Source organism: Neopsephotus bourkii, unplaced genomic scaffold (genome assembly GCF_033783945.1).
Source record: "Neopsephotus bourkii isolate Nb327-2 ecotype Australia unplaced genomic scaffold, CSIRO-AGI_Nbou_v1 NB_1287, whole genome shotgun sequence".
In the NCBI taxonomy this organism is placed as follows: domain Eukaryota; kingdom Metazoa; phylum Chordata; class Aves; order Psittaciformes; family Psittacidae; genus Neopsephotus; species Neopsephotus bourkii.
Window position 1 is genome coordinate 4,344,104 of NW_026901771.1, and position 27,297 is coordinate 4,371,400.

The 27,297-nt window shown below is 46.5% G+C and overlaps 1 protein-coding gene across 1 annotated transcript; it reads right to left on the reverse strand.

Moving 5' to 3' along the window:
* Window positions 1-27,055, reverse strand: ATP1A1 (ATPase Na+/K+ transporting subunit alpha 1). The gene is made up of 23 exons (XM_061365563.1): window positions 26,834-27,055; window positions 19,681-19,785; window positions 18,381-18,440; window positions 17,233-17,436; window positions 16,775-16,888; window positions 16,119-16,253; window positions 15,808-15,925; window positions 13,994-14,262; window positions 12,774-12,972; window positions 11,290-11,399; window positions 9,702-9,836; window positions 8,993-9,185; window positions 8,397-8,572; window positions 7,724-7,860; window positions 5,753-5,903; window positions 5,044-5,212; window positions 4,273-4,427; window positions 3,807-3,930; window positions 2,875-3,020; window positions 2,622-2,752; window positions 1,956-2,057; window positions 784-875; window positions 1-341 (listed from the first exon to the last, which is right to left on the reverse strand). Exons 1-23 carry the CDS (start codon window positions 26,843-26,845, stop codon window positions 313-315), a joined length of 3,066 nt encoding a protein of 1,021 aa, XP_061221547.1. The 5' UTR covers window positions 26,846-27,055; the 3' UTR covers window positions 1-312.
* Window positions 27,056-27,297: the final 242 nt, after the last annotated feature.

The following is a 27,297-nucleotide window of genomic DNA, read 5'->3' on the forward strand; positions in this document are numbered from 1 at the left end:
TGGGGGCATCCTCTTATAATCCATCTTTATTTGTAAAAATCCACATATAAAATCTTCGGTTTCCTTTTACAAAAACAAAAAGGCACATAAAACTACTCAAACTCTCATCCCCATGGACTGATGGTCAGACACTCCCCCCACCCCAACCTCCCCCACTGCTTTCTCCTCCAGTCCATGTCTCTTCAGGTTTCCTTTAGTTTCAGCTCACTCCTGCCCAAGCACAGTTCTGTGCTTCCAAAGATGAAGTACGCACACAGGGGAGGTGGTGGAGAGGTGGCATGGGCTGTGCGTGGAATGGTTTACAGGCGCTTTTTAGTAGTAGGTCTCTTTTTCCACCCAACCTAAGAGAAAAGAAGGGAGCAAACAGAGTTAGTCCTAAAGCAGAGTACTTAGGAGGTTCATGAGAGGTCCTTTTAGGCTCTGCAAACTTGCAGTGTAGCACCTGAACTAGGAAGTGACCCATCACAATAGAAAAGTCTTGCCAAATTACTGATGTGCTGAAGCTTTCAGACCCTGTTCCGGCTGTCTAGAATTACCCAAAGCATTATCAGTCTTTTCCATCTGTGTCTGTGCATTGGTACTTTCATAGGCTGCACAAGAATGCAGGGAGAGGAACAACAAGTCCTTAATTTGAACTAACTGCACTATTAGTGTTGAGGAGGGGAAAACGCAGCACTGCACAGTGTCTGCACTGGGGGTCCTTAGCACTGTCAAAGCTTCTACAGAGCTCAGCAGCCTGAGGAGGCAGGGAAGGAAACGCACAGATTAGCATTATGTTCTTACCACCAGGGTTGCGTCTGATAATGAGCTTTCTGATTTCATCATACAGGAATATGAGGAGGGAGTACGGGAAAGCACAGAACCACCAGGTCGGCCTGTTTGGGAGAGAAGACAGTAAGAACACAGGCAGCAAAGATGCTCTGTGCCTAGCAGAGCTCTGACTTCATGGCACAGAGGAGTGCAGGAAGGCTAGCAGGTCCCAGCCTGACAGTGCATCAGCAACCACAAAGCTGTGGTTTAGCTGAGAACCCTCCAAGCCAAGAATTAACACCAAGTTTTCTGCTGCAATAAGTTAATCCACTATTTGGCTATTAATTCCAACATGAGGTGCGTCACAGCACCTTTATGCTTCTCTGTACCAGCACCTCCCCACCTACTAATCTAGCAGCATTTCCTCCAAGTACACATAACCTTTGTGCCCATAGCCCTGCTCACTTGAACTGCACTCACTTCACTTATGATTTACACGTGCTAACATCTAGCTGCTGCAAGCACTGGGCAAAGGCCCTCACTTGAGAACCAAATTCTAGATGACACTTCTGAATGGGACACAAGGTGTACCAGGATCTTTTTGCCATGAAAATTTCATGGCACAGAAGCTAGAGAGCTGTTCATAGTTTGAGACTAAACCCTGTCATGAAACGTTGCAATGCTGTTGAGCAATGCTTAAGATGTTGGCACCCTTCCCACTGTTAGGAAGGCTGGTCATTGCACTATGCAGCATCTTCCAGAGACTCCATTACTAGTACTATTTCTATGGGGAGCAGAAAAAAGGCACAAGACACCATCATCATCAGTTAATAAAGAGTCACCTGGCCTATGTTTTACAGCAATTCAACTGTCTTGAGAGATGCAGTCCCCTACTCATAAAAATACCCCATGTAAGTGTAACAGCAGCTGTACTAGAGCACAGTGGTACAACCAAGGTTGTGCTGCTTTAAGTGGGGCACTGAACTGCAGGCTCCCTGTAAACATTCCATAAACAGTAAAGAGTATCAAACCCCTGGTGTGCCACACTACAGCAAAGGATCACTTGCACCCTCCAGCCTGAGCTCTTCTGGGTTAAAACTAGGTTCCATGCTCCACAAGCTCATAACCACTTTTATCCATCTCCCCACCCCAGCACTGCTGTTCTGTGGTACAGCCTGCTGCACAAAAAGCATGATGCGACTTACTTGAGAGGGTACATCCTTAGAGCAACATCCATGCCAGGGCAGTAGGAGAGGAAGGCAGCCAGAGCAGTCTCCTCAAAGAGACCAAATATTAAGATCTTGTTCCTAGCAGAAACAGGAAAGCAATCAGAGACAAAGTACTTTTCCAGCTGATATCCTAAAAAAACATCTAGTTGCCACATGGTAGTGAGTAGAAACAGATATTCTTGTCTAGCCCAGAAATCCATCAGATGGAGACTACCAGGCCATCAAAGCTGACGGCACAGTTGTTCCAAAGGTCTTTTTATGTCTCCAGACAAAGATATTCCATATCACAACTAAGTCAGCAACTAACCAGCAATAGCTTTCATCACAGATCAGAGGGAGGCTGAGGTTCATGCCACCAGGTCTCTTGATCCCTCAGCTGCTCAGCTTCAGCACAAGACTGTGTAATGGAGCATGTCAGTGTCCTTTGAGGTGGGTTAGCTCCCACAGACAATGCCAGAAGTCATTTCACTTTGTCTCAACCATGGCAGGTATGGCAAGAAGGAGATCCCCGCTCCCTCTTTTACCCACTACCAAGGCAGCAGACTGTTGAAGACTTATGCCAAAATGCCCAGACCCTGCTGGGATAAAGAACTAGAATACTGTGTGCTGGAGAATACATCCTCATTGGACAACCCGACTTACTTCATTCCCTGCTGGAAGACGGAGTTTCTTCGGGTCTTACAAATGATCAAGTCTGCCCACTGCACAACCACAATGCTGACAAAGAAGGCTGTATGGCAAGTGAACTCCACTATTTTCCTCTGTTCGTAGGTCTAGGAAGCAAGGCAGAGAGCACTGGTTCAAACATGCTGCCTTTGCTCGCTGTAACTTATATAAAGTTTAGCAGGCATTAGTATTTTGGCTGGCAGGCTCTAAGCTCTGCCTCAAAACTCACCCATTGCTGCCCGTAGCTGTCTTCCACATCATTAATCCATCGGTCATCCCATTGAACTCTGATCCCTAGCAAGCCGTAAGGCCAGAACCCATTCTCTGCCATGATTACAAAATAGGTGAAGAAACCCCCAAGGGCCTGGATCATACCTGAACAGGTAAGAAAGGATGACAAGACTGATGAAGCTACTGTGCAGTGCAATTACAATGGAAAGCAGTCTCCATGAGACCCCAAACACCCAAAAAATTGCTCCTTGTGGGGCTCAGTCTCCCAGGTAACAGCTATAGAAATAGCTCCTGCTAACATCACTCATCTGCATCCCTCTTACTGAGCAGCTTCTCCTCCCAACTTTGTACAGAGTTACTTCTGTTCTGTTCTGCCCTGTGCTGTGACAGCACAGTACTCAAGGACACAAGATAAAACACTCTTTGTATTCTCATTAAGCCTTGCCCACCCCCAACCCTTGCAAAATACAGTCAAGAAGGTTCCCAAGGCCTGCTGCAATTAAGCATGAGCTCCTGTCCTGCAAACTGGGCACGTCTCTGTAGCTGCCTTTAATCAAGGCTCCTAATACTGTGTGTTTAGGGATACGCTGGAGAGAATCCTTTCCTTCTAATTAAACTAACAATGGGATCTATGTTCTTGCTGAACAAGTCTGAACCAGAGGAGAGCTGGTTGTCAGCCAGTTCCTTTACAGCACTATGCAATTAAACAACATTACTGTGAAAGTGATTCAGCGGATCAAGCTGCACAAGCCACCGCTATGTGGCATGGGGACAGAATCACAGCAAGTTCTTAACAGCCCAAGGTTCTGGTTCACATATCCCAAACCTCAACCCTACCAAGGTAAGCAGCACAACCACTGAGTTAGGGTGGTGTATATCCCCTGCTAGCACAGAGTTCAAATAAGCACCAGAGAAAACAGACCAGCTTACCAATCTGCCCATAGGCCATGCTGATCAGCCGCTCATTCACCAGCTTGTCTGTTTTGGGATTTCTGGGCTGCCTCTTCATGATGTCACTTTCTGCTTGCTCATATGCCAGGGAAATAGCAGGTACCTTTGGAGGTAGTAGGACTGCTGTTAGAACAGTTCCAATTCTCCACTGCATATAGCCTTCCCTGCCCCATACATTCCATCTGAGAAACTGCATTGTCCAAAAATCATAGCTGCAGTATTCAGGAAGGACCTTATCCTCCTCCCCATTCCCAGTTTGCCCTTACATGGAACTGAAGGGCCCTCGGACTCAGAGAGCTACAAGACAGGGAGTACCAAATGACAATGATTTTCAATCAGAACACGAGAGAAAACTACTTAAGCATTTTCCTTCCACCTGGTTCTTTCTTTAGGTACCCCAAGAACACCCACATTTCTTCTCAAGGCAAAAAAAGACAACATTCACCATGTCAGTGCCCAGGTCAATGCAGAGGATTGTGACTGTTCCCAGTGGAAGGGGTATGTTTGCAATGATGAAGATCAGGAACGGTGTGATTTCAGGAATGTTACTGGTCAGGGTGTAAGCAATAGACTTCTTCAGGTTATCAAAGATCAGACGCCCTGGGTCAAGGAAGAGAGAACAACTAACATAACTCTTTGTTATCAGCAGAAGGCAGCCAAGTAGCACATGGGCAGCTTCAGTATTAACACTGAAAAGCAAAATGCTAGTACAGCAACCTGAAGGGATTCCTTGCATGTAAAGGTGAGACTGTGCTCCATGCACAGCATCACCTATATAGAGTAACATTTCTGGGCACAGCACTCAGGGTTCACTGCACACGGCAGCAGGATATAAAGCCCTGGGCTCTGAGGATCATTAAGAGGCCCTGGAAGCACCCTCTGTTCTGCTCCTGTTTGAGAGCTATTGCTCCATCAGAGAGGGAAATGTGTCAGACTCAGCTGGCAAAGATGACTCTAGGCTCACGTGATAGGGAAAAGGACAAAGTAGCTTTGTTACTCAGCTGCTTCTTCCAGTTACCCATCCCAAAGGCTTGTGCTGGTCCCATGGAAAGGGAGAAGACTTCTGAAGGGAGAGGGAAAGCCCTCCTTGAAAACAGTTGTGGAGATAAGCTCAAAAAAACAGGAGAGCCCTCCAGAAACCTCTGTTCCAGAGGGAATCAGTAACACTGCTGAATTATGCCACTTCACCACCACTGCACACAAGTCATAAACTCACCTTCTTCAACCCCAGTGACAATGGAGGCAAAGTTATCATCCAGCAGAATCATGTCAGCAGCCTGCTTGGAGACGTCCGAGCCAGAAATACCCATAGCAACACCAATGTCAGCCTTCTTCAGGGCTGGGGAATCATTCACACCATCACCTGTGACTGCTACAATGGCACCCTAATCACAAAGAGAGGGATAGAAAGACTGAAATGAAATCATCATGTAACATGTTTCAGGCAGAAAAACTTTCTCCTATCTTTCAGGTGATAAAGCACAAAAAACTACTTCAGTTTGTTGGAAGGAGACCTCAATTTCTCCTTGTCCTCCCTCACCCCTTTTCCCCATTCTGATCAGGCTTGGAGAGCAGCACGGTTAACAGAGATGCTGGACAATATATAAACCTGTCAAATCCTCCTCTCCCAGGCACCTCCAGAGCATTTAGGAATTAAGTGTTCAACATTCTAGGATGAGAAGAAAGCCTCGGTGCAGAATTAAGATACTTTCCTGAAAGACCCTTATGTATTGCAGAGCAGCCTGACATCAGCAGCTGGTGGCTGCTGACAGACTGAGATCTCAGTCTGGCCCTTTACCTGATGGCACTCAGAGGACTAAGTCCTGCGACATCAGAAGGCAGCTCTGGTTAGGAGTTATATATATATACATATATACACATCTGAGAATTTTGCCATATGAAATCCTTGGACTCCCTCTCTTTACCTGGCGCTGGCAGCCTTCCACAATGATAAGCTTCTGCTGAGGAGATGTCCTGGCAAAGACAATTTCTGTATGATGAGTCAGGATGTCATCCAGTTGTTCACTACTCATGTCCTTCAAATCTGTGCCATGAACAACACAAGCTTTGGCATCCCTGCAATTAAGAGACGGTATGATGTTTTACTTCACAAGTTAAACTAAGTTTCTCATTAGCTGTATTTGCCTACTACAGCTCTTCAGTGCTCCAGGAAAAGACTGGTTCCTGCTGTGCTAAATACTAATCCAGGCAGACTCTGCACATGATCCAAGTTTAAAAGGTACATGGGGAACACAAAGAAAAAGACAGTGCCAAGCAACAGACAAAGAGCCCCAGAGACTCATAGAGAGACTGATTCTCTCTATGGCTTTTTAAAATGAATCAAGGCACAGACTAGTTGTTTCCACAGCTCAGCCTCTCTGCAAAAGAAGAGTCCCTGGCTCAGGCTGTTAGCTTCCAACATCACAAGAGATGCTGTGGTCTTCTGCAAGCAATCCTTTTTGCAACAGACTGATGATCTACATGTGGCTCTTCACAGAGAGCTCACACTGTATTCCTTCAGACTATTTCACACTCTTCAACAAAAGCATGCAGCGTTATATTTAGACTGGTTTGGTACCCTGCACGCTACAGCAAAATACCACCTCTCTAACCCAACATACCATCCCTTATAGGTCTAGGAGACTCTCCACACAGCTCATGACATCATTAGAGTGGGAAATTCCTTCCTCACCCTTACAGCCAGCTGCTGACCTGCTCAGTCACACAGTCCAGTGACCCTCAGCCTGCACTGCTAGGTTGTGAAGTTACCCTTGAGAAGCGAGTAGAATTCAGCCACAATACTTGTCTTCCCCAAGCAATTTCATTCTACAGGGTGTCTATTCACAGTTCATAAACTGCATGGCTACCCTCCAGCCCAAACACAGGCTGGGTCAAGCTAAGCAATGCAGACAGCCCAGCCATTCTGCAAACAGCCTGCTTATGCCAAAGCACATTTTCTGAGGATGCCTCAGTTCTGCACCAGGCTAGGAGGGCTAACATTAACCCCTGTGAGGAAGGGATTCCATTTTCACATTTATTCTGCTTGAAGCTACTGACTAGTGTCAATTATTCTACCCAGTCCTAGTCCTGCTCCCTTTGACCACCTGCAATCAGACCCAGAAGAGAGTTTGAGAGCAAGAGGGACAGAACTGGGCTTTGAGTGACCAAGTTTAAGAGGCATCGCACCTCTTTTCTATGAACAATATAAAACAGTTAAACAATTTACTTTCAGTAGCTCATTCAGTCTGGATTGTGACTAAACAAACTCATTTTCTTTTTACCAGAGTTTTCCCATTGCCTGTAGGTTACCTCACCAAATAAGCTTGACTGAGTACGTTTGATGGCAAAACTAAACCTACCCTCTACTTAAAGATCTGGAATCACAGGAGGACACAATTTCAGGCTCTGCAGCATCACTGCTCAAAACAGTCCCAGAACAGCCAACCCCCACCCCCCTCACCACTTTGGATACTTTTTCCTGTCTGCTACATTAGGCCAGTACATGGTGCTTGTGCCATGACATGAATCAGGCAGGGCAAATGCTCAGCTCAGGGGAAAAAGACTTCACTCAGCCAGCTGTTTCCTTCCCCCAGTGGAAGGGACAGACCATGAGGACAGGCAGCTATGGGGCAGGGAAACAGTGGAAGAAACTGCCAGCTTTCTGTACAGTCCTTACTTCTAACTACTTCCCATTTACAAGAGACATGCACACTCAGGACAGCCTTGTGCATTCTTCATATAACCAATGATACACACTGAAGAGCCACAATATGGGAGGCTAAGCAGATGCTAAGCTTTTCATGTCTAGGGAGAGATGCTGAGGCATTATCCAAGGCAAGCAGAGAGGCAAATGCTTAATCCTTCGAACAGCACTGGCCTTCCCCACCAGTCAGTACCTGGGGTTGACCTGGCTGACAGGAATGTTGAGTCGAGCAGCAATATCTTCTACAGTTTCATTGCCCTCAGAGATGATGCCGACACCCTTGGCAATGGCTTTGGCTGTGATGGGATGGTCTCCGGTAACCATGATAACCTGAAACGCAAACAGACTGCTGTGAAAGCTGTGCCTGTACTGCAGAGCAACACTGCTCAAAGGCAGGTCCCTTGAGATCAGAAAGGCCACGTGGCTTTTGTTCTACAATCAAGCCTTGGCGCAGAGCAAGCCTGAGGTACAGGCAGTGATCTGTTACCAGTATGCAGGGGATTGAGGTGGATGGAAGACAAAGAGAATTGTTAATGCCCAAGTCAGATTCAGTTCTATTTCCAGCCTGTGCCTCGCACTCTCATCTCAGTCAGTGCTGGGGGACATGCAGAACACACTTGAGCCAAATCACATGCTTGCTTTGGGACACCATGTCATCAGCACCTGTCAGTTTGGAGTCCAACTCTATTTTCAGTCCATTAACATACAATCATTTGTATTTAACTCAGAAATGAAACCCCAATTAGTAGTAGTTAAATCCTGACCAATACTTCACTCGCTCACATTACAGCAACACAGAGAGTAAGCAAAGCCATTTATATCCACAGGCATAGAGCAAACTTATTGTCAACCCAGGAATAAACTACCTTGATCCCAGCACTTCTGCATTTGCCAACAGCATCTGGCACAGCAGCACGAGGAGGGTCAATCATAGACATCAGTCCTACAAAGCAGAGTTTGTCTACAGGGAAGTTCAGTTCGTCTGTGTCAAACTGGAAGCCTTCAGGGAACTGATCGTCAGGCAGAGCCAAGTGACAGAATCCTGTAACACATCAAATCCATTTTTACTCTGTTCCTACACATCAGGAGGTGAAGAGAGCAAATGCTTATTGCTTCTGCAAACAGTTGCACAATAACAACACGGCTACTGAGGCAGGAATCACACTCATGTTCTGTTGCTAGGTGCCCAGGCACAGCTTGGTTCACATGCAGAGGAGCAAATCCATGTGGCCCCATGGAGACTGAAGGTCCCAAATGCTTTGCTTCCTTTTGGTCTAGGGGACTCAGCTGCTGGGCAAGATAAGACCCTGCAGGCTTCCTTTTAGATTAAAAGCTAAAGCAGAACTGTTCCTATATGCATTGAAGTGACCTTGACTCAACACTACGGTTACACTGCAGGAACAGAACTTTGCACAGGAGCACAAGGGACAGATCTTTTCAATTTAAGGTTGCATTTCCTTACCTAACACTCTCTCCCCAAGGCCTCCCAATTCAAGGTAAGCATTCTGAAAAGCATCTTTCATTTCCTCATCCAGTGGTTGCTCTTTGCCATGAATAAGAATGGTGCTGCAGCGATCCAAGATCCTCTCTGGAGCTCCCTTCATCACCAGCAAGTAACGGGATTCTGATGGGTTTGCATTTTTGTGGATAGACAGCTAGGGTGGAAGAAATACAACTGGTGTTATAGTCATGTACTGCGAAGGTCAAAAGTAATCTCCATCACTCAATGTGTTGTCCACTACAGCAGCTCAGGACAGTTTGTGATATTCTGCTCTAGTTTCCATTTACCTGCACCTTAAATAGGTTCAACAATTAAGGAAAATTCCTATGTATTCTTTACCATTAACATATAACCACATATATTACAATGACCTTTTTCCTATCCAAGCTCTACCTTTTAAGGTCACTTTCAAGCAGTTCATTCCTACTCCAAGATTTGAGTTCTTCCATTCTCTGTGCACTACTGCTGCACAGGTTGGAAACACGTCTGGTCCTTTCTCAGCAGCTGACACCTTAGTGTCAAGGCAGCTCCAGAACCTCTTAACTGTATAGTCAACAAGCATGTAATGGCTAGACAAGCTTTTAGTGCCAAAACAAGTTTTGAGGCACAGTGCATACAAATTTACACCAGTGCTTCACAAAGCAGCTTTCCCTTAAATGCACATGCTTACCTGGTACTTGTTGGTAGAGTTAAATGGTATTTCCACCACTTTGGGATACCTATCTCTCATCTCCTTGACAGAACCACAGCACAACTCAATGCATTTTAGAAGTGCAGACTCAGAGGCATCTCCTGCCACTGCTCTCTGGGGAAAGAGACAACTATCAATGTGTACATCCCAGCACACTCACCACAGATGATCAGATATTTTTAAAGGAACATGTATTCAACTCAGGTGTATTCATCTCAGCTTCTACATAACACAGTATGAGAGTGAATAAATACTTCTATTATCTAGTGACAAATACTGCATTTCAGAATGCCAGGCCTCCTACTCTGAGACAGCAGCAGTCCTGTGGTGCCAAGGCAAGCAGCCCTTTAAAAGGGCAGAGCAAGTCAGATAACCAGATGCAGCCAGAGAAAGAGAGCTGGAGGGTAAACTTTAACTGTGTACATTCCTTGCCACGAAGAACAGCAAATGTGACATGAAGACTGATGACATGCATACGAACACATGCATGTGCTGTCCCACCCTCACACAAGATCAGTTTAGTGAGCCTCTGGCAGGGAAGGTTTAATCTGTCCCCATCTCTTGTCCCATTAGGTTGGCAGTGATACAGATTGTAGATGGGGGTTCTCAGCCCTTAAGATCTGTGTGTACTCCATGTCCTGCTTGAGTTGCCTTTGATGCATTTTAAACTAAGTATTTCTTGTCCTTCTGGTCTCTCTATCCAAGAGAATTTTGGGGATTTTTTGGGGGGTGTTTTCTGGTTGGGTTTTGGTTTTGTGGGTTTTTTGTTTCCCCTCCTTCCTCCCCTTTCTTCCCATTTTTCTACTGCTTTTTGGTATCTAAAGACTTTTCAAAACCCCCCCTCCCAAGTCTTCCTTAGATGGGAAGAACTCCAGCTCTTCATCTGAGGTCTAAAGAACATGAGCTGAAGTTACAGTCAGAGGAGTGCTAGGGAAAAATAGTCTGTTCCATCATTTCTATTACCAGAGTACAAGAACACCCCTGGGAAGTTTACAAAGCAACATGACTAGTATTTGACAGATAAGCACCATTCAGTTAATTTCAGCCCTGGCTGGGTCACAGTTCAGAAGCAGGAATTTGAATTGATGTTCTGCTGCTATTTGCATCAGCGCTGAACCAGCAAAGCTTAAAAGAAAGCCAAGACTTGCCAGTGAGAACAGACTGGCTAAAGACAGTCTCTCATGACTGCTGCCCTCCCAGCTCTGGTGTCTACTACTCTGAGCTCCCAGAACTGGATGTGTGTAGATTTTAAATGTACAAATGCCAGAGATAAGAGACTGTTGGAACAGTCAGACACTGGGAAATGCCTAGGAAAGCTTTTCTGTCTTTCCTAGACCTGTCTGAAGCATCTGACTTCCCACACAGACTGTTAGTGGATGCCCAGAGTCTGCTGTGGGAAATGTATCTTCCCAGTCCCATATCCTACAACAGTACCAAACTGCAGTAAAGACTAAGAGTGGCAGATAGCTCTACTTGCAGGTTCCTGTCACCCACAGGATGTAATCCCATTACCATTATGGAAGGGCAGTGGTAGGGAACAGGACTTATATTTCTTTTAGGAACTCACCTTAAGAATTGGTATATTTTCCTGGTTGGCCTGAAACACAGCACGGTTGCAGAGACCTGCAATTCTGGACAAAGCACTCCAAGTAGCTGAGCTCTTGTCAAAGGAAGCACCTGAAAGTAAAAGAATGTCAAAAAGCGCACCCCTCAAAAAAATAAGCCTGAAATCCCATAGTTTTAAGAGCAAGAAGCCTTTACCTCAGAAATCAGGAACGCTTAGAGCCTGTTAGCACACTACATCTATTTCAAACTTCCTCCCTTCCCAAGTACTTGATGAGCAGTTGACTGTTTTAAGACCAGAGGGTGGAACAGCAACAGTGCAAGAGAACACCTTTGCTTTCAAGATTCCACTAACAGCAGCATCCAGGCTGACAAAGCCAAGGAATTTTGCACAGATAACATTCTTTCAGAGGCCTGTTGAGAGAGCCTCCACGTTGTCTCACTTTATCCATCACCCAGGAACTGGATGAAACAGCTCCCAAAGGAACAATCCTTCAAGAAAGATCCTGCTTTTCTCACACTGACCCTGAAGTTGGCTTCAAGGGAGATGAACTGAACAGCAAGTTAGTTGATAAGCTAACGCACCTTCCATGAAGTGAAATCTCCTAGGCTTATCTCTACTGCAGCCAAGCCAACTGTTGCCAGGCCAAAACCAAGTGCTTCCAAATAGCACTATTTATGTACTACTGTTAAAGACCAATAAAACAGCTCTTTTTAAGTGGCTCAGACAAGCACAATGTTTTGGAGTGGTTGGGGGCAGGGTGCAGTAACACCAGTGAAAAAATATTGATGCTAATAACATGTTGCAAGCACTACATTTCACAAGGTTGAGGACAGCTAGGAAACTCCTGAATTTGGTTGTACTGAACCCTTCTGGAGAGGCAAATACCTCACTCAATTGCACATCACCCTGAGATTTCAGATTCTTATCATTATCTAGAAGAAACTTCCTGCAGAAGTCTTGCATTCATTGCTACTGCTCTGCAAACACAACCAGGATGGTTTGGGAAAACCCTTGTTTAAGGGCAGCCTTCTATTTCAACATGGGAAATTTCCCATCTATGTCCAGGTCAATTTATAACCAGGGTCAACACCTCTGCTGTCCACACTTGCAGCAAGACTTAAGGTGGGGCAACTTTATCAGATGTATTTTGGCAAAAATAATCAGCTACTCTGAAGTACAGAACAGCAAACATTTCTACACACAGGACAAACAAAGAACTGAACATTCAGGAGACTCAAATGCCAGTGGAGTAACTCCAAGCAAAAGCAGCCTATGTGGAGTTTAGGGATTAAACAGAACTGTGGGAAAATGCAAGCTTTCTCTGTGTCACCTTAAGTCTTTTAATGCTCATTGTAGATCATACGTTTGAAATCCTTGCAGTGTGAGCTTCACTTGGACTGGACAGCTAGAAACATGGGCTCTTAGAAGTACAGGTGCACAAGAAGCCTCAGGAAAACGCCTCAAGCACAAAGAGATGTTCTTACCACTCTGGTTCTCTGTAGTATCGGCCTCATGAATCTGATTGTCAAACCACATGTGCGCAACAGTCATGCGGTTCTGTGTCAGGGTGCCTGTTTTGTCGGAGCAAATAGTGGATGTGGAGCCCAGGGTTTCCACAGCCTCCAGGTTCTTCACCAAGCAGTTCTTACGAGCCATACGCTTGGCTGTTAGTGTCAGACATACCTGGAGACAAGGAAGAAGACAAGTTAGATGGGACTGTGCTACCCAACCCACTGTGGGCAGGGAATGATAAACCGCTTATGTGCCTGCAGCAATTCCCTAACTCCATGCTCACCCTGCCAGTGCAAAATAAACAGCAGCTTTTAGGCCCAGCTGCTAGGCTTAAATGACATTTTCCTCATAAAGCTTCCAGAAGGACTCTCAAGGATTCAGTTTCGTCTTTTCAGAGCATTTGGAAGCAAATAACATGCCCTGGAGTAAAATTTTAGTTAAAGTTGCAGTTCCCTAATCATAGGAATTCTCAAAATAGATGGAGGGAGGCCACATATGAGAAGGCCCAAAATAGCTTTAGTGATAGGGCTGCAACTTACTGGTGTAGGAAATGAGCAGTCTCAGTTACCCTTTCTTGCCAGAGGCTCTTATCTGGTTCTAGCTCCCAACTGTTCATTCGCTGCTTCAGTTGCTGCTCTGTTTCCTCAGGCTGCATGGAAGCCTCCAGCCCTGTCAACCTCCTCCACAGCTGAGCACACCTAGATATTCTCACTATGGCCTCTCACACTACGTCTTTGGGAAACCAAATTTACAAGAACCTCTGCCAGGTCCCAAGATCAAGAGCTGAGGCTAGAGCAAAGCTTGCAGGATGCTCCACCAGCCCTTCAGTGTTGCAGGGGCTGGTGTGCATGTGGGTGTAGAAACAGTTCTAACAGGAAAGTCCCTTTTTGCCACAGAAAAGCAAGTCCAGAACTCTCAGTTTTGCTCATTTCAGTTCTACAAAGCCAAGCTTCTGTGCAGGTCTAGCTTAGGAACCCATCTTTGTTAGATAAAGAGCTGCAGAACTTGACATTGATTCAGGCAGCTAGTCTGAATACATCAAGTTCAGAAAGCCTAACACTACACACTCACCACAAAGTACCTTCTATTAGTTTAGTGTTTACCTCTGAATGCACACTGAGCATGAAGCACTCCACCTCCTCATAAGCCATATACATAACTCATTTAAGCTTTTTTTCCCAGCTTCACTCACCGTGACAGTTGCAAGCAGCCCCTCAGGGACATTGGCAACAATGATCCCAATGAGAAAGATCACAGCCTCCAGCCACGTGTACTCAAGGATGAGTGAAAGAATGAAGAACGAGACACCCAGAAACACAGCCACTCCAGTGATGAGGTGGATAAAGTGCTCAATCTCCATGGCAATTGGAGTTTTGCCCCCTTCCAGTCCAGAAGCCAGACTGGCAATACGGCCCATCACAGTGCGATCCCCAGTGCTAATGACAATACCACGGGCAGTGCCTAGAAAAAAGAGAGGTGCTCAAAACCAAAACCCCTTCCCAAAACACACTAAACAGAATTTGCTCAGCCTGTCCTAGAGTTTAGCAAGCTTTGCCCAAGATTCTGCAGGCAGGCATTACAGCAGTCAAAGTCTCCCACTGCAGCATTTCTTAATCTCTAGCAGAACAAGAAGTACGTGGAAGTGCGTGCTGCACAGGATACTCATGACTGGTCAAGCTGTAAGCTCTCTCCTTTCCATGCCAGGGAATCAAGTGCCAATTACAGGGAATTAGAAGCCATCTTCAAGTAGAAAATATCCTCTTCCCTCCTTTAGGAGAGGGTCCATTTTCTCTCCCTGAGGCTTTTGAGAAAGATTAAGAATATCCTTCAGTTTGGCTGGGTTGTTTTTCTTTTTCTTTGCGGGTTAGTGTCCTGAGTTCAGCTGTACCAGTTATTTTTCTCCTTCCCAGTAGCTGGTGCAGTGCTGTGTTTTCAGCTTCAGCCTGAGAACAACGCTGATAACACACCAATGTTTTAGTTGTTGCTCAGTAGCACTTGCCCCATCAAGGACTTTTCAGTCTCATGCTCTGCCAGTGAGGAGGAGCATGGGAAGCCAGTGGGGAACACAGACAGGACACCTGATCCAAACTAGCCGGGGGGTATTCCATAGCACAGCACATCATGCCCAGTATAGAAACTGGGGGGAGTCACCTGGAAGGCTCAGATCGCTGCTCAGGTGGGGCTGGGTATTGGTCAGCAGGTGGTGAGCAATTGTACTGGGCACCACTTGTGTTTCTTGGGTTTTTTTCCCCCTTCCATTTTTAGTTTTATATTCTCTCCCCTGGTTATTTCCTTTATTATTATTATTATTAGTAGTAGTAGTTTTGTATTATGCTTTAGTCATTGGAGTATTCTTATCTCAACCTGCGGGGTTTACATTCTTTCAATTCTTCCCCCCATCCCTCTGGGGAGCAGGAAGGGGAAAAGTGGAGGTTTAAACCAAGACAGGTCAAAAAAAGCAGAGAACAGTTTGCTGGTGAGAATCTGTCAGGAGATGACACAATAGGAGTCCTCTCCTGACAGAGCTCTGCACCATCACTGAACAGTCACAGCTTGACACCCTATGGAAGTGGAAAAGATGCTCTCGGCTTCAGCACAAAGACTGCCTACCATCATACTCAGCTGCAACAGGAAGTTCCGCCAGAGATGTTTGAATTTCCTACTTTCTGCAGCAGATGTAGTATTCCTTACAGCTCTACTTAACCATCCTGCTTTGTATTACGTTATCCATCATAAGATATCACCACTTTAATGCTGATGTAGTATGGCAGTCATACTCAAAAACACACTACATAGCTGTGTGTGTCTGAGCAGAAAAGAACAGTCTTCTTGGGCCATTAAACATTACTGCAGTTGGAACAGGCAAAGCCTTTGCTAGGAACTTCCAGCCTGCTCCTACATGTTAGGAGTATGCTACCAATTGAACTCAGACCATTTGCACTGCTTACCTTTGCAGTTCAATCACTAGCATTGTTGATACTTTAAGGAAGTAGGACAGTCACATACCTTCCACACAGTTAGTGGAAAAGAAGGCAATATTCCTGGTCTCCAGTGGGTTTTCATGGGAAAAGTCTGGAGACCTGGTCTGAGGTTCTGATTCACCAGTGAGTGAGGAGTTATCCACCTACATGGAAGAGAATACTTTGTCATACACAAGTAGGCTGATGCCTTCAGCAATGCAAGCAGGTAAAATACCAGTCACTCCCCCCCCTTCTCTTCCACTCCATCACCCACTGACAGCATAGGAGACATTCTTTGAAACCAGACCAATTCATCATCCTTCTTAATGAAGCTTTCAGAGCCTGTCACTGCTGTACCTTGCAACCATGTGCAGATATGATCCGAAGGTCAGCTGGGATTCTGTCTCCTCCTTTTACCTCCACTAGATCTCCAACTACAACACCTTCGGCATTTATGCTCATCTTCTCACCATTTCTGACTACAAGAGCTTGCTGAAAGACAGTGAAGAAACAACCTATGTCAAACAAAACTCTTAAGAAGGGGATCAAAAGATGAGTATCTTAAAATAGTTGTGCTATGGCTCTAAGAGGTTTCTACTTGTACCAAGACGTTTATCTCCAATATGCATGTTATTTAAGGAAAACAGCTATTTTTGTTTTCTTGATATTAAAGTTCCTTGTTGCCAAGGTGACAGGAAGATAGTTATGATACAGACTGCTTGTGAAGGAATCTCAGTTTTAACACTTACCACAGCAGTTAATGAACTCCCCAGACAATAGAGAAAGTGTCCTATGAATGTTAGTAAGCTGGTGGAACCCAAGAGTACCCTGGCATATTAGAGTAGTTACTTGGAACATAAAGAGGAAGGAGTCTCACAGACCCCTCAAAATTAACAGCTAGTAACCCACACTAATAGCCAGGCCTTTTGCAATTGAAGTCAACATTTAAAACAGTTAATAACCTTGAGCATGCTACAGCTTGGCAGATCTCAAAGAAATGAGGTATTCCATACCTGAGGCACCATGTTCTTGAAGGACTCCATAATCTTGGAACTTTTTGCTTCTTGGTAATAAGAGAAGCAGCCAGTAATGATAACCACAGCTGCCAACACAACACCTAGGTACAGCTACAAGGAGCAAAGAAAGTGAGTCAGAGGATGATCTGCCTGAGAGGCAGTTTGTCCAGATAAATGATATTTGGCTTGGTATTTGAGTGGCCCATTAGAAACATGGAGGTACTGTACATTTTGTACACAAAGGCTGTCCACAAGCTAGTGTTAACACAACACAGAGGAAGTTGGCTGTTCATTTCATTACGTGGAAGCATTCCAAGGCATGTTAAGCTCACATACTGAATTTCCCCTGGTTATGGGAAAAGCTTCTGGACTGAATGCTTAAAGGAAGTTAATCTGCTTTGAGCCAAAGAGGCTGCTGAGCATGCCTTTGAGGTAAACCAGACATTTTTACTTACATTATCATTGTTGGGCTCTTCCTCCATCACACTTTGTATGCCATATGCCAGAAAACAGAGGATAGCACCAATCCACAACAGGAGTGAGAATCCTCCAAAGAGCTGCCGACAGAACTTTACCCATTCAGGAGTGGTGGGTGGGGGTGTGAGGGCATTTGGGCCATCACGAGCCAAAATCTCAGCTGCACGTGCAGAAGTTAAACCCTAGAAGAAAGGTTCCTTTTATAAGCATCATGGCAAGACCAACTGGGGAAAGTAGCTCCAAGTTTGTTCCTGTTCTACCACAGCAACAAGAAGATGCTACGAGGTAATGGAGATCTCTACAACAGCCAGGGCTCTGCAACACAAGTGCAGGAGCAATTCTCTTCAAGAAGAGGAGCTACAGTATGTTGAATTCTGCTGGAGGAGCCATAGGGCTACAAACACTGAAGAAGGGCAGGACAAGAAGGCTACAGCAGCAGACCTTGAGATCTGAGGAACAGCCCATTCTATGAAATTATGGAACAAGTGAAAGCTGGGGGCCATAAAGATGGTGACACTTTGGATTAGCTTTCCAGGAAGTTCAGCTTTCAGAAGCCAAGGTCTTTGACAGAAATAAGTAAGTCTGACGTTATAAAGTAAGAGCAGACTTGTTGCTATACACGACTATGCAAAAAAAAATGCATTAAGCAAAGCAAGCAACAGCCAAGGTGCAAAGCCACTGCAGTGCTTCTGTACTGGACTTTGAGGCTAGTTAGGCCATTTGCACATCTCTTACTACAAAAGGGTCATATTTTAACTGCAACTAGCCACCATTAAGTCTGTAGGTATGTGCTAGCTCACTAGACTACATCTGCAACTTGACAAACATTTGCCTTTATTACAAACTCCTCAGGAAAAAAGCCCAACATCAATCCAAAAAATTAACTTGACCTTGGAATAATTCAAATAAAGTCACTAAATTATTGCAGCCAGGCTCTACAGTGGGAGGATGAAGAGAATTATTTGTGAGCTCAACAGTTCTCCCAAAGCCTGGGAAACTCAACTGGAGGAGGGGAGATTAAACAGAAAAATGCAGACCACCCAGATCTCCCTTTGTGAAGTGCTCTGAACCGAGACTGTTCCTTTTCAGATCAGGGAAGGAGGGAGGGAAAATAAAGTCTACCTACCCGGCTCAAGTCTGTTCCATATTTACGATGAAGTTCATCAAGGCTCAGCTTGTGATCATCCTGAAAGACAAGAAAATGGTTGGGGATGGGGGGGGGAAGAAGAGATCACAGTCCCTGCAGGTTGATAAGCAAGAACTCAGCAATTCCACCCTCCACCCCAGGTTTCCCATTTGTAACAGTGTGATGAGAGAGCAGGATCCTAACATGTCTTCTCTGTGAAGAGAATCTCTATCTCATTCTGCAACTCAAAGTGGTCCCATCTTAAGCATCCTTGTGGTTATTTGGGAATGACATGATGGCTTTTCAAACAGACTATATCTGACTTTATATTCCCAGAAGATTCTGTGAAGCCTCAGTGGGTTTTGTTGTTTTTTTTTTGGTTTGGGTTTTCTCTCTGGTGGAGCGTTTTTGTTTGATTGGGTTGTTTTTTTTTGGATTGGGGCAGGAAGGAAAGGAGTTGGGGGGGAAGGTCAGAATGTACACAACATTAACCCTGTAGTTTCACACATTTTTAAGTAATGCTGCCAGCTTAAGCAGTGCTCCTTCCCACAAAGAGGCTCCTTTTCACAGTTGGATCATGTTGGTGCACAGCAGTGACCCACTGAAGAGGTTCTACTGGAGGGAGCAGATACTTTAAGTTAGCATTGCTACTGGGCACAATCACACCTCTGAGCAAGCTTTAGATTTCTCTTTCCCTAAAAGATCCTAAGAGAGGGTCCAAAAATATGAAAGCCCAGAATCAAAACCACAAAACATGCATCATCTTTCAAGGAGAGCATATCTAAGCTGGGTGACACTCACAGACAGATGTACAGCATCATCCAACATTCACAGATGGGGATGGGAGAGACTCCTAACAGCCTCAAACACGATTAGAAGGAATAATACTGAGGTCTGAGCAGGGGCCAGCGGTAAATGGAGCTGTACAGACTCCACTCAGCTGGAATGAAAACAGCAGTCTTACTCACATGACAGCACAATAAAGCCTGCACTACTGCTATCCAGACAGTGCTTGCCTGGGTAAGGAAATGCAGCTAGACTGTGCTATGGGTAACAAGACAAGCAGAGACTTGGGTTTTGTGTCAAGTGCCTTTTGAGGAGTGATGTTTCAGGGCCTACTACGTATCTGTCTTGATACCAAAACATCTGCAGCATGACTGGCTTGGAGACAGCAGGGACAAGAAGGGATATCAGTGCTTTCAGTCACACCATGTTATCGGCACACCAATCACATCAGGCACAGGGCTGTGGGGGAAGTGAACATTCTTAAAGCTGCTCTTTCCATGTCCTACACTCTTACCATTGAGACTTCCTTTTTAAGCTCATCCATGTCCCTCTCCTTCTTCCCCTTTTTCTTCGAGCCATGCTCTGACGTAGCAGTGGGCTCATATTTGTCTCTTCCAGCCTGAAAGAGAAGACGATACCATTAGAAACAGCCTCTACAGCAGTACCACTAACCGTACACACAATACTGACAGGCAGACAAAACTATTATGGATCATTAAAGTTGTCTATATCTAGACTTTACTAAAGCCTTTGACATCGTTTCTCACAGCATCCTCCTGGAGATACAGGTGCTCAAACCCTTCAATGGTAAAAAAACAGCTAAACAGCCGAGCCCAAAGAGTGGTGGTGAATGGAGTTAAACCCAGTTGGTGGTTGGTCACAAGTGATGTTCCCCAGGGCTCAGTATTATTGATGATCCAGATGAGAGGACTGAGCATACACTCAGTACTGGTGAGGCCTGCACCTTGAATACCAGGTTCAGTTCTGGGCCCTTCACTACAAAATAGACACTGAGGTGCCGGAGCGGGGCCAGAGAAGGACAATGGAGCTGGTGAAGGGTCTGGAGCACAAGTGTGACGAGGAACAGCTGAGGGACCTGGGAGGTTTAGTCTGGAAAAGAGAAAGCTCAAGGGGGACCTTATCGCTCTCTACAACTGCCTGAAAGGAGAATGGAGCCAGGAGGTGGCTGATCTCTTCTCCCACATAACAAGTGACAGGACAAGAGAAACTGCCCCAAGTTACACCAGGGGAGGTTTAGACTGAAGATCAGGAAAAACTTCTTAGCCAAAAGAATTGTCAAGTCCCAGGGCAGTGGTGGAGCCACCATCCCTGGAGATCTGTAAGGGACACGTAGATGTGGCCCTTCATGACATGGTTTAATGGTGGACTGGGCAGCGCTGGGGTAATGGTTGGACTCTATGGTCTTAAAGGTCTTTTCCAACCTAAAGAATTCTATGACTCTCTGAAAGATAAGCCACTTCAATAAATAAAAGAAAAAACCCCACAAGCTAGTGAGCAGACAAGTCTGCTCAACAGCATCCCTGACAGATTAAAGCCAGACATTGTGCAAGTACAGCAGGGAAGAAAGCAAGCTACATGCTATTCAGTCAGTCTTTATGCACCAGCCCCAGCTCAAGCTGAAGGAGCAGAAGAAACCAAGACTCGGGTGCACAAGTATGTTCCCTTCAAGGCTTTAACTACTCCTTCCCTCTCAATCTTCCACATCCTCTGACAGGGAGCAGCCTATCAACTGAAGATAAATAAAAAGTGGTATCTCTGATGGCTCGAATCTAGGGGATCAGTTCCAACACTTTCTTTTTCAGTTTGGCACTCTAGCTGGCTGGTTACGCAACAGAAATCTGCTTTCAATTTATGGCAGTTTGACCATCGAGAATGGTATAAAAAGCCATAGTACACTTCTGCAAATCCAGTCTGTGCTCAATCTTGCCTACTCGTCACAGAGCAGATGATTTGCTTAAAGCTTCTTTATTCAGATGGATTTTCATTGACTCCTGTTGTGGTTAATTCTGCATGAAATCATGCAGAGAGTTAGGTCTTGTAATGATGGGGTAAACAAGCACCTAAGGACAAATTGTGACGTAGCACATATAAACATAAAAGATGAAGAAGTACAGAAGAATTACAGGCAGAAATAACCCTAAACTGCACGACACCCTAAACTGAACACCCTGGAAGGTATCAAAACCAGGAACCACCACAGCCTTGCAGTGCAGTTCCTTCATCAAGTACTCCATACATTTCCAGCCTCTTGCAAGCCTCCAACGGCAGCTTTTCCCTTCCTTCCATTCTGTGTGGGACCTACCACATCCCTGCCAAGTTTAATGTGATCAGATTTTCATCCAATGAGCTCCACGAGGAGTCTTTTGAGATCAAACAGCAGTTAGTAGCACCAGTCAAACTGTTAACACGATTAAGGAAAGGTTTCAAAGGCATCGCCTTGCTTAATCTCTGCATGAGCACCTCAAATCACAAACTGGATTCCTGAGCTATCTGGACACAGAAACTGTCGTTAGGATGCAAGAACTGTCCTGTTGAGCAGCAAACATGGGAAAGTTTTATTATTTACTCCAAGAGAAGTAGAAACCAAAACCAAAAGTGACACTAAAGGGAAAACAGAAAAAAAAAAACCCCAAAACCCCATGACTTTTCTAAAAACAGCTGTCAGTTACATCAAGATGAGGATTTTAATTGTTCTGAGAAAGTTCTGTGCACACCACTGCAGCCACAGTCCTACATTTCACATGCACAGAAGCTCCCTCTTGGCCTGTTCAGTAAAAGCAGGCTTGGCATCCCCCGCAGCCTTGCATACAGCTATAGAGCCGTGCAATGGAACAAGTTCTGCATAAGTGGAGCTGAGAAGTTTGCCTCCTCTCATCCAGGAAAAGGACACAGAACTACAGATTGTCAGCATTCCTTACATTCTCTTTCCTGCACCAAAACTCCCATTTCACTTCATTAAAAAAAGAAGTGAAAGCCAGAGAACTTAAATCAGCAGGATTCTTGCATGCCAGCATCACAAAAATTTGCCATGGGGCAAGTCAAAAACAGTCACCATGAGGCATTTTTCTCATTCAGTCTCCAAAGGAAACAACTCTTGATTTCTCTAGCAGACAAGTCCAAACACAGTCCTGCACATTAATACATGCTTCTCAACTACTGCACGAGGCAGTAAATGATTTCTAATGAAAGTGAAGGAGACGGTGCCTTGAGTAACAGTCCATCACCTTCAGTTTCACCCCCTTCCCCCAAGAAAAGCTTGGCAAGCTCTTCCTGGTTACCTAAAAGCCTCCTGGTTCTTTGAAACTTCCCCAGCTTACAGGGTGGCAGGCATTTAGATCGTTCAGCTAGAGACAAATGACAAGTGGGTAAGCATGAAAAGGTTCACTACTCTTGTTTAAGCATGATTTGCTTAAAAAAAAACTCAAGCAAAACCCCCAGCAATCAGCTGCAGTCTGGACAGAAAGCAGAGTTACTTGTTTCTTTAAGCACCCAAGTAATCGAGCCTTAATGGAATCCATCTTCTGGAGCTCAGGGTTCCTCCCTTCTGTTGCTTTAGTACTGCATCTCGCCCTTAAACAAAATGTAAAAGTCAGTAGCATTGGTTTCAGCTCTTGCCATACAATCGTTTCACACAACGTATGAAACTTCCTGCTTCATCATTCAGATCTGAACTTGACACATCCCTCAAAGTCCTGCCCCTTTTCTGTGCCTTCAGGGCCTTTGCGTCTCTTCTGGCAAGATGAGCCCAACCCTTCAACAAAAGGCTAGTGCTGGCTGGGCTGCCAGGGGAGGAGGGGTTCATCCCACCCCTCACCGCTGTAGGATTTCCCTGCTCTCTCCCTCCTTTTCCTGCTTTGCAATGTGAAGAAGGTTTACGGTACTCCAGACCCACATCTTGCTGAGAAATAATCACATGGCCTGAACACAAAGGAAGGTCTGTCTCATCAGAAATGTCACCCCTGCTACATGACTTGGCCTAGGAACTCTGACTCATCAAAAGTGCCACAGAAAAAACATAGCTTTGGGGTGCTTCCCCCCCTCCCCCCCCCAGCTTAAGCACTACATTTGTACATACCAGTGTAAGAAGTTTCATACAGCTCCCAGAAAATCCTATTATCTGTCAGATACCGCTTATGCTTTTCCACTCTGGACTAATTGAGCCACTGGTGGCTGATGTTCTCATCAACACAAGGTCTGACTGACCAGGAAACCATTTGCACCAGGGAGGGGTGCAAATCAGCCTCAGAAGTACACTATTCTAACATAACCTAATCCAAGAAGAAACATCAAGCAAGAGCCAAAACAAATTACACCGTCTCTGGAGGCCTGGTCTGTTCTAGTACTTATGTCATTATAATCAACTGTGCAGAGAAAACAGAAAAGTTACTGTCCTGCTGCCTCATGAGACAGTCTTTAGTAAATATATTAACCAGATGAGTCATGATATGGACTATGCCTATTGGACTGGAAACACCACTCTGTGACCCTATATAATCCTAGCAAGGGATGTGAATACCTTCTCTGGATCCTTCTTACTCCCTCCCAGGAGATGCATTCAATCTCCTATCTTTAATCAGAAGTCTAATCAACTGCATCAACTGACCAGCATCTAGGCCAGTACAAAGCAGCTTTTACTCAACAGCTAGTAATTGCTCATTGTGCACGCAGTGCCGCTTCTCAAATTATGGAAGGACAAGTTTACCTCCCAACACAAGGGATCTAAACCTTGCAAGCGTTTTCATCATTAGGGTAAAACCAGGAGCATCCACACACCTTGTCTTCTCTGGATATTAGGACAAACATTTCTACTCCTCACAGAAGCTGCCTGAAGACCCAGCTGCAGAGCTGGCTTCCCAAATGCCACCAAACTGCGCAGCTGAGCAGCCCTTCCTGGCTTTTCAATGCTGTGCCAGCTACAGAGTGTCATCTCCCACACTTCTTTGCCTGGAGCATTAGTACACCTTTCCATCAAACTAGGTTGTCAAACACATGAAGATGAGTGGCCTGGACACAGTTCTCTATAAGAGCTGGTGACTTCAGTTTCCCCTTGCAAAGGCCTGGGTGAAGCACAACCTTCTGCACTTTTCAGCATGTCAAGATCCCACCGGCTTGTGTGACAATCCACAGGGACAGACCACTTGCTAGAAACCCTTCATCCCATTACACCACACTTTGCAAAAACATGAGCTGACTAGGCCCAAGGTTTTCTTTAGCAAAGGCATATCCTCTAGCCATAGGGATACAACGTTGGAAGGAGGAAGGTGGTGGAAGAGTAATTTATTCAGAGTTCTTCATTGCACCAGATAAGCACTGCTTTGATTTGTGACATTTCTACTCAGTTGGTCCATTACGCAATAATCCTTCCCTAGTTTCTGAGGGGCAAAAACCTTAACTGGGGTTCAAGCATTAGCACTGAAATCCAGAGGCAACTCAAAGCACCCGCTAACGACTGTGTGCTATGCCTGGGCAGCCAGGGAGATGGAGTAGAACACACTGCTGCCTGCAGACAGCTTCCAGGCGGCCCTGAGCAGAAATGAAATCCCGTCTGCTTTCCTCCACTACACACACCCCCTTGGATAATCTGCTTTTTGGGCTGAACAACATAGCTGGGCAGCTCACAGCCCTCCCCCTGTCCCGTTACCATTTAAAGTAAAACAGACACCCCGCTTGGCTTCTCCTCACAGGCGCAGAGGCAAGGAACTTGTTCTCTCACACTCAACACTCCTACTTTCTCTTCCAGCCCCGGCTCCCACAGAAGGGAGGTTTTCTTTCCAGGCACCCTAACTCAGGGCAGGCACATGCTGTACAGGGTTGCAGCTACACACTGCCTTTTCCACAAGCCTTGCTCTCTCACATCTCCATTTTTCAGGGGTCCCCAATTATCCACATGCATTCTCACTGCTAAATCTTGTGACTTGCTATAAGAAAGCCTGAAGTAGCTGTACACTGTCGAATTATCCCTCGAGTTCACACTTCAGTTTCAGGTCAAATGCTGTTTTATTACCCATGCAACCTATGAAAGCTGAAATGGAAGAGACACAGCTAAGAGTCTTCTGCATCAGAAGGCATTTGTATCTCCTATAAGTGCAGCCGATGTAGCGCAAAACCCCCCAAAACTTCTGCACTGCACTTATACACACACACGTAACTCCAAGGCTTGACGATTTAAAGCATCCAGAAGACTGCTATACCACCAAATCCTCCCTCGGTGGCATCTTTTAGATGACCTCTTACTGTGCACACTGCCTGTTGCCCACCAGACTGAACTACACCATGCTGGGCTGCCAAGCATCTGAGGGGAAAAAAACCCCACACAAACACATCCCAAAAGCCCACCCCACAATTCCCTTTTCCAAGTCACTGTCCCTTCAGCCATGTTCTTGCAGCTCCCCTACTATTCGGGCAGTTATGTCAACATCGCCGCCCGCTGTACCACGACGAGGACAATGCAAAGCCAAGTCAATGTTTGAACAGTGCTTGGGAAGCACAGAACACCTGCAGGCAGGGATGGGGCTGCCACCTCTGCATCTCAAGGGCCCTGCGTGGTTCACCCTCGCCTGGAGGAGCGGAGAAATTTGGGAATTTTCCAGGAATAAACCTAAACCAAAAGTAAATAAAAGCCTACACACCTCCAACTATACAGGATACACAGGGAAGTGGTGTTTGAATGGAGGTGGAAAAGCAAACATCCAAACAATAAAATCCAGAAACTGGTCTTTACTTTCTGAAAACAAAATAAAACCGAAGCAACGCAAGAGGTGTTTCTGCTCCACACACGGGCGCTCGATCACAACACCCAGCTTCAGAAAGTTCTTCACTCCTGTGTTCAACAGCCTTCACGTTCACCTCACAAGGTATGATCTTAATTAAGAACTCCTCCTTGCGGGCTAGGATGTAGGAACAACGCTGGTACAGGGCAGAAACCACGGCACGGCCTTCTGCGAGGCTTTTACCACCCCTATTAACAGCACAGGCACAAAGTCAGGGGCCATCACCACCCTCCTACCACCATCACCCCCTCACTGCTACCAAGAGGAAAATTAACCCTAATAATCCTGACAACTCTCCTTCTCCCCCGGGCCCTCCCGTCTCAACAAGTCTAAAGTACTCCTAGAGAGACACAGGAGCAGCCATGCTCGGCAGCTCAGCTCCAAAAGGGCATCAGATAACACCAGCCCCGGGGGCTGCGGGCCCCACATGGCCGGGAGGCTAGAGGCCCCTCTGAGGGACACCTCGGCGATGGGGAAGGCGGCGGACTTGAACCGACACCCCCACACACACAATACACACACATCCCCAGCCGGGCTCACCGGCACCGGGCCCCCTCCGCGGCCATGTCTGCGCCAGGGCCCGCCGTGCGCGCCTCCCGCCCCGCCCGTTACTTCCTCTCCCGGAGGCGGGCGGGCTGGCGGCCGCCGGGGCGCGTTGCTCGGGGGCAGCAGCACCGGCGACGCCCTCTGACGGCCGTTACCATTTACCAGCCCGCCCCGGCCACAACGTGGCCTCCCCCTCACCCCCCCTTTCCCCGACACAGACAAAGCGGAGCCGCGCCCGCCGCAGCCGGAGGGGAATGGGGAACGGCCATGGTCCGGCTCCTTGAATTTCCCACTCCCGGCCGTGCGCTTCCCCCCAGCCCCGCCGCTCACCCCTCTGCCCATGGTGCCGGGCAACGGCGTGCGGGTCAAGCGACTGCGGGCGAGGAGCGGGGCTCAGCGGCGGCGCCACGTGTCCCGGCCGGCGGCAGGTGCAGAACAATAGCAGCACCCCGGCCGCCGCTCGTTTTCTTCTTCTCCTTGTTTCTCCTCCTCGGCTCCTCTCTTCACCTCTCCCCCTTCCCGGCTCGCTCTTCTCTGTGGCCGCAGCCACCCGCAGCTCCAAGAGCCGCCGGCTTCCCGCCGCATAAAGAACCCCCGCCACACCGCCCCGCCCCGGTCCGCCCCTCCGAGGCGGCCGGGAGGGGACGGGACAGGACCAGAGCGGCGGAGGGGGCGGAGAGCCGGGGCTGGGGGCGGGTACGGTGCCAGCGGGCCCGGCGCCGGGTGCACCTCGAGGGTTACCTCGGGTGCCCCAGCTTCGCCGCTGCCTCGACGGGGAACGGGCAGACAGGAGG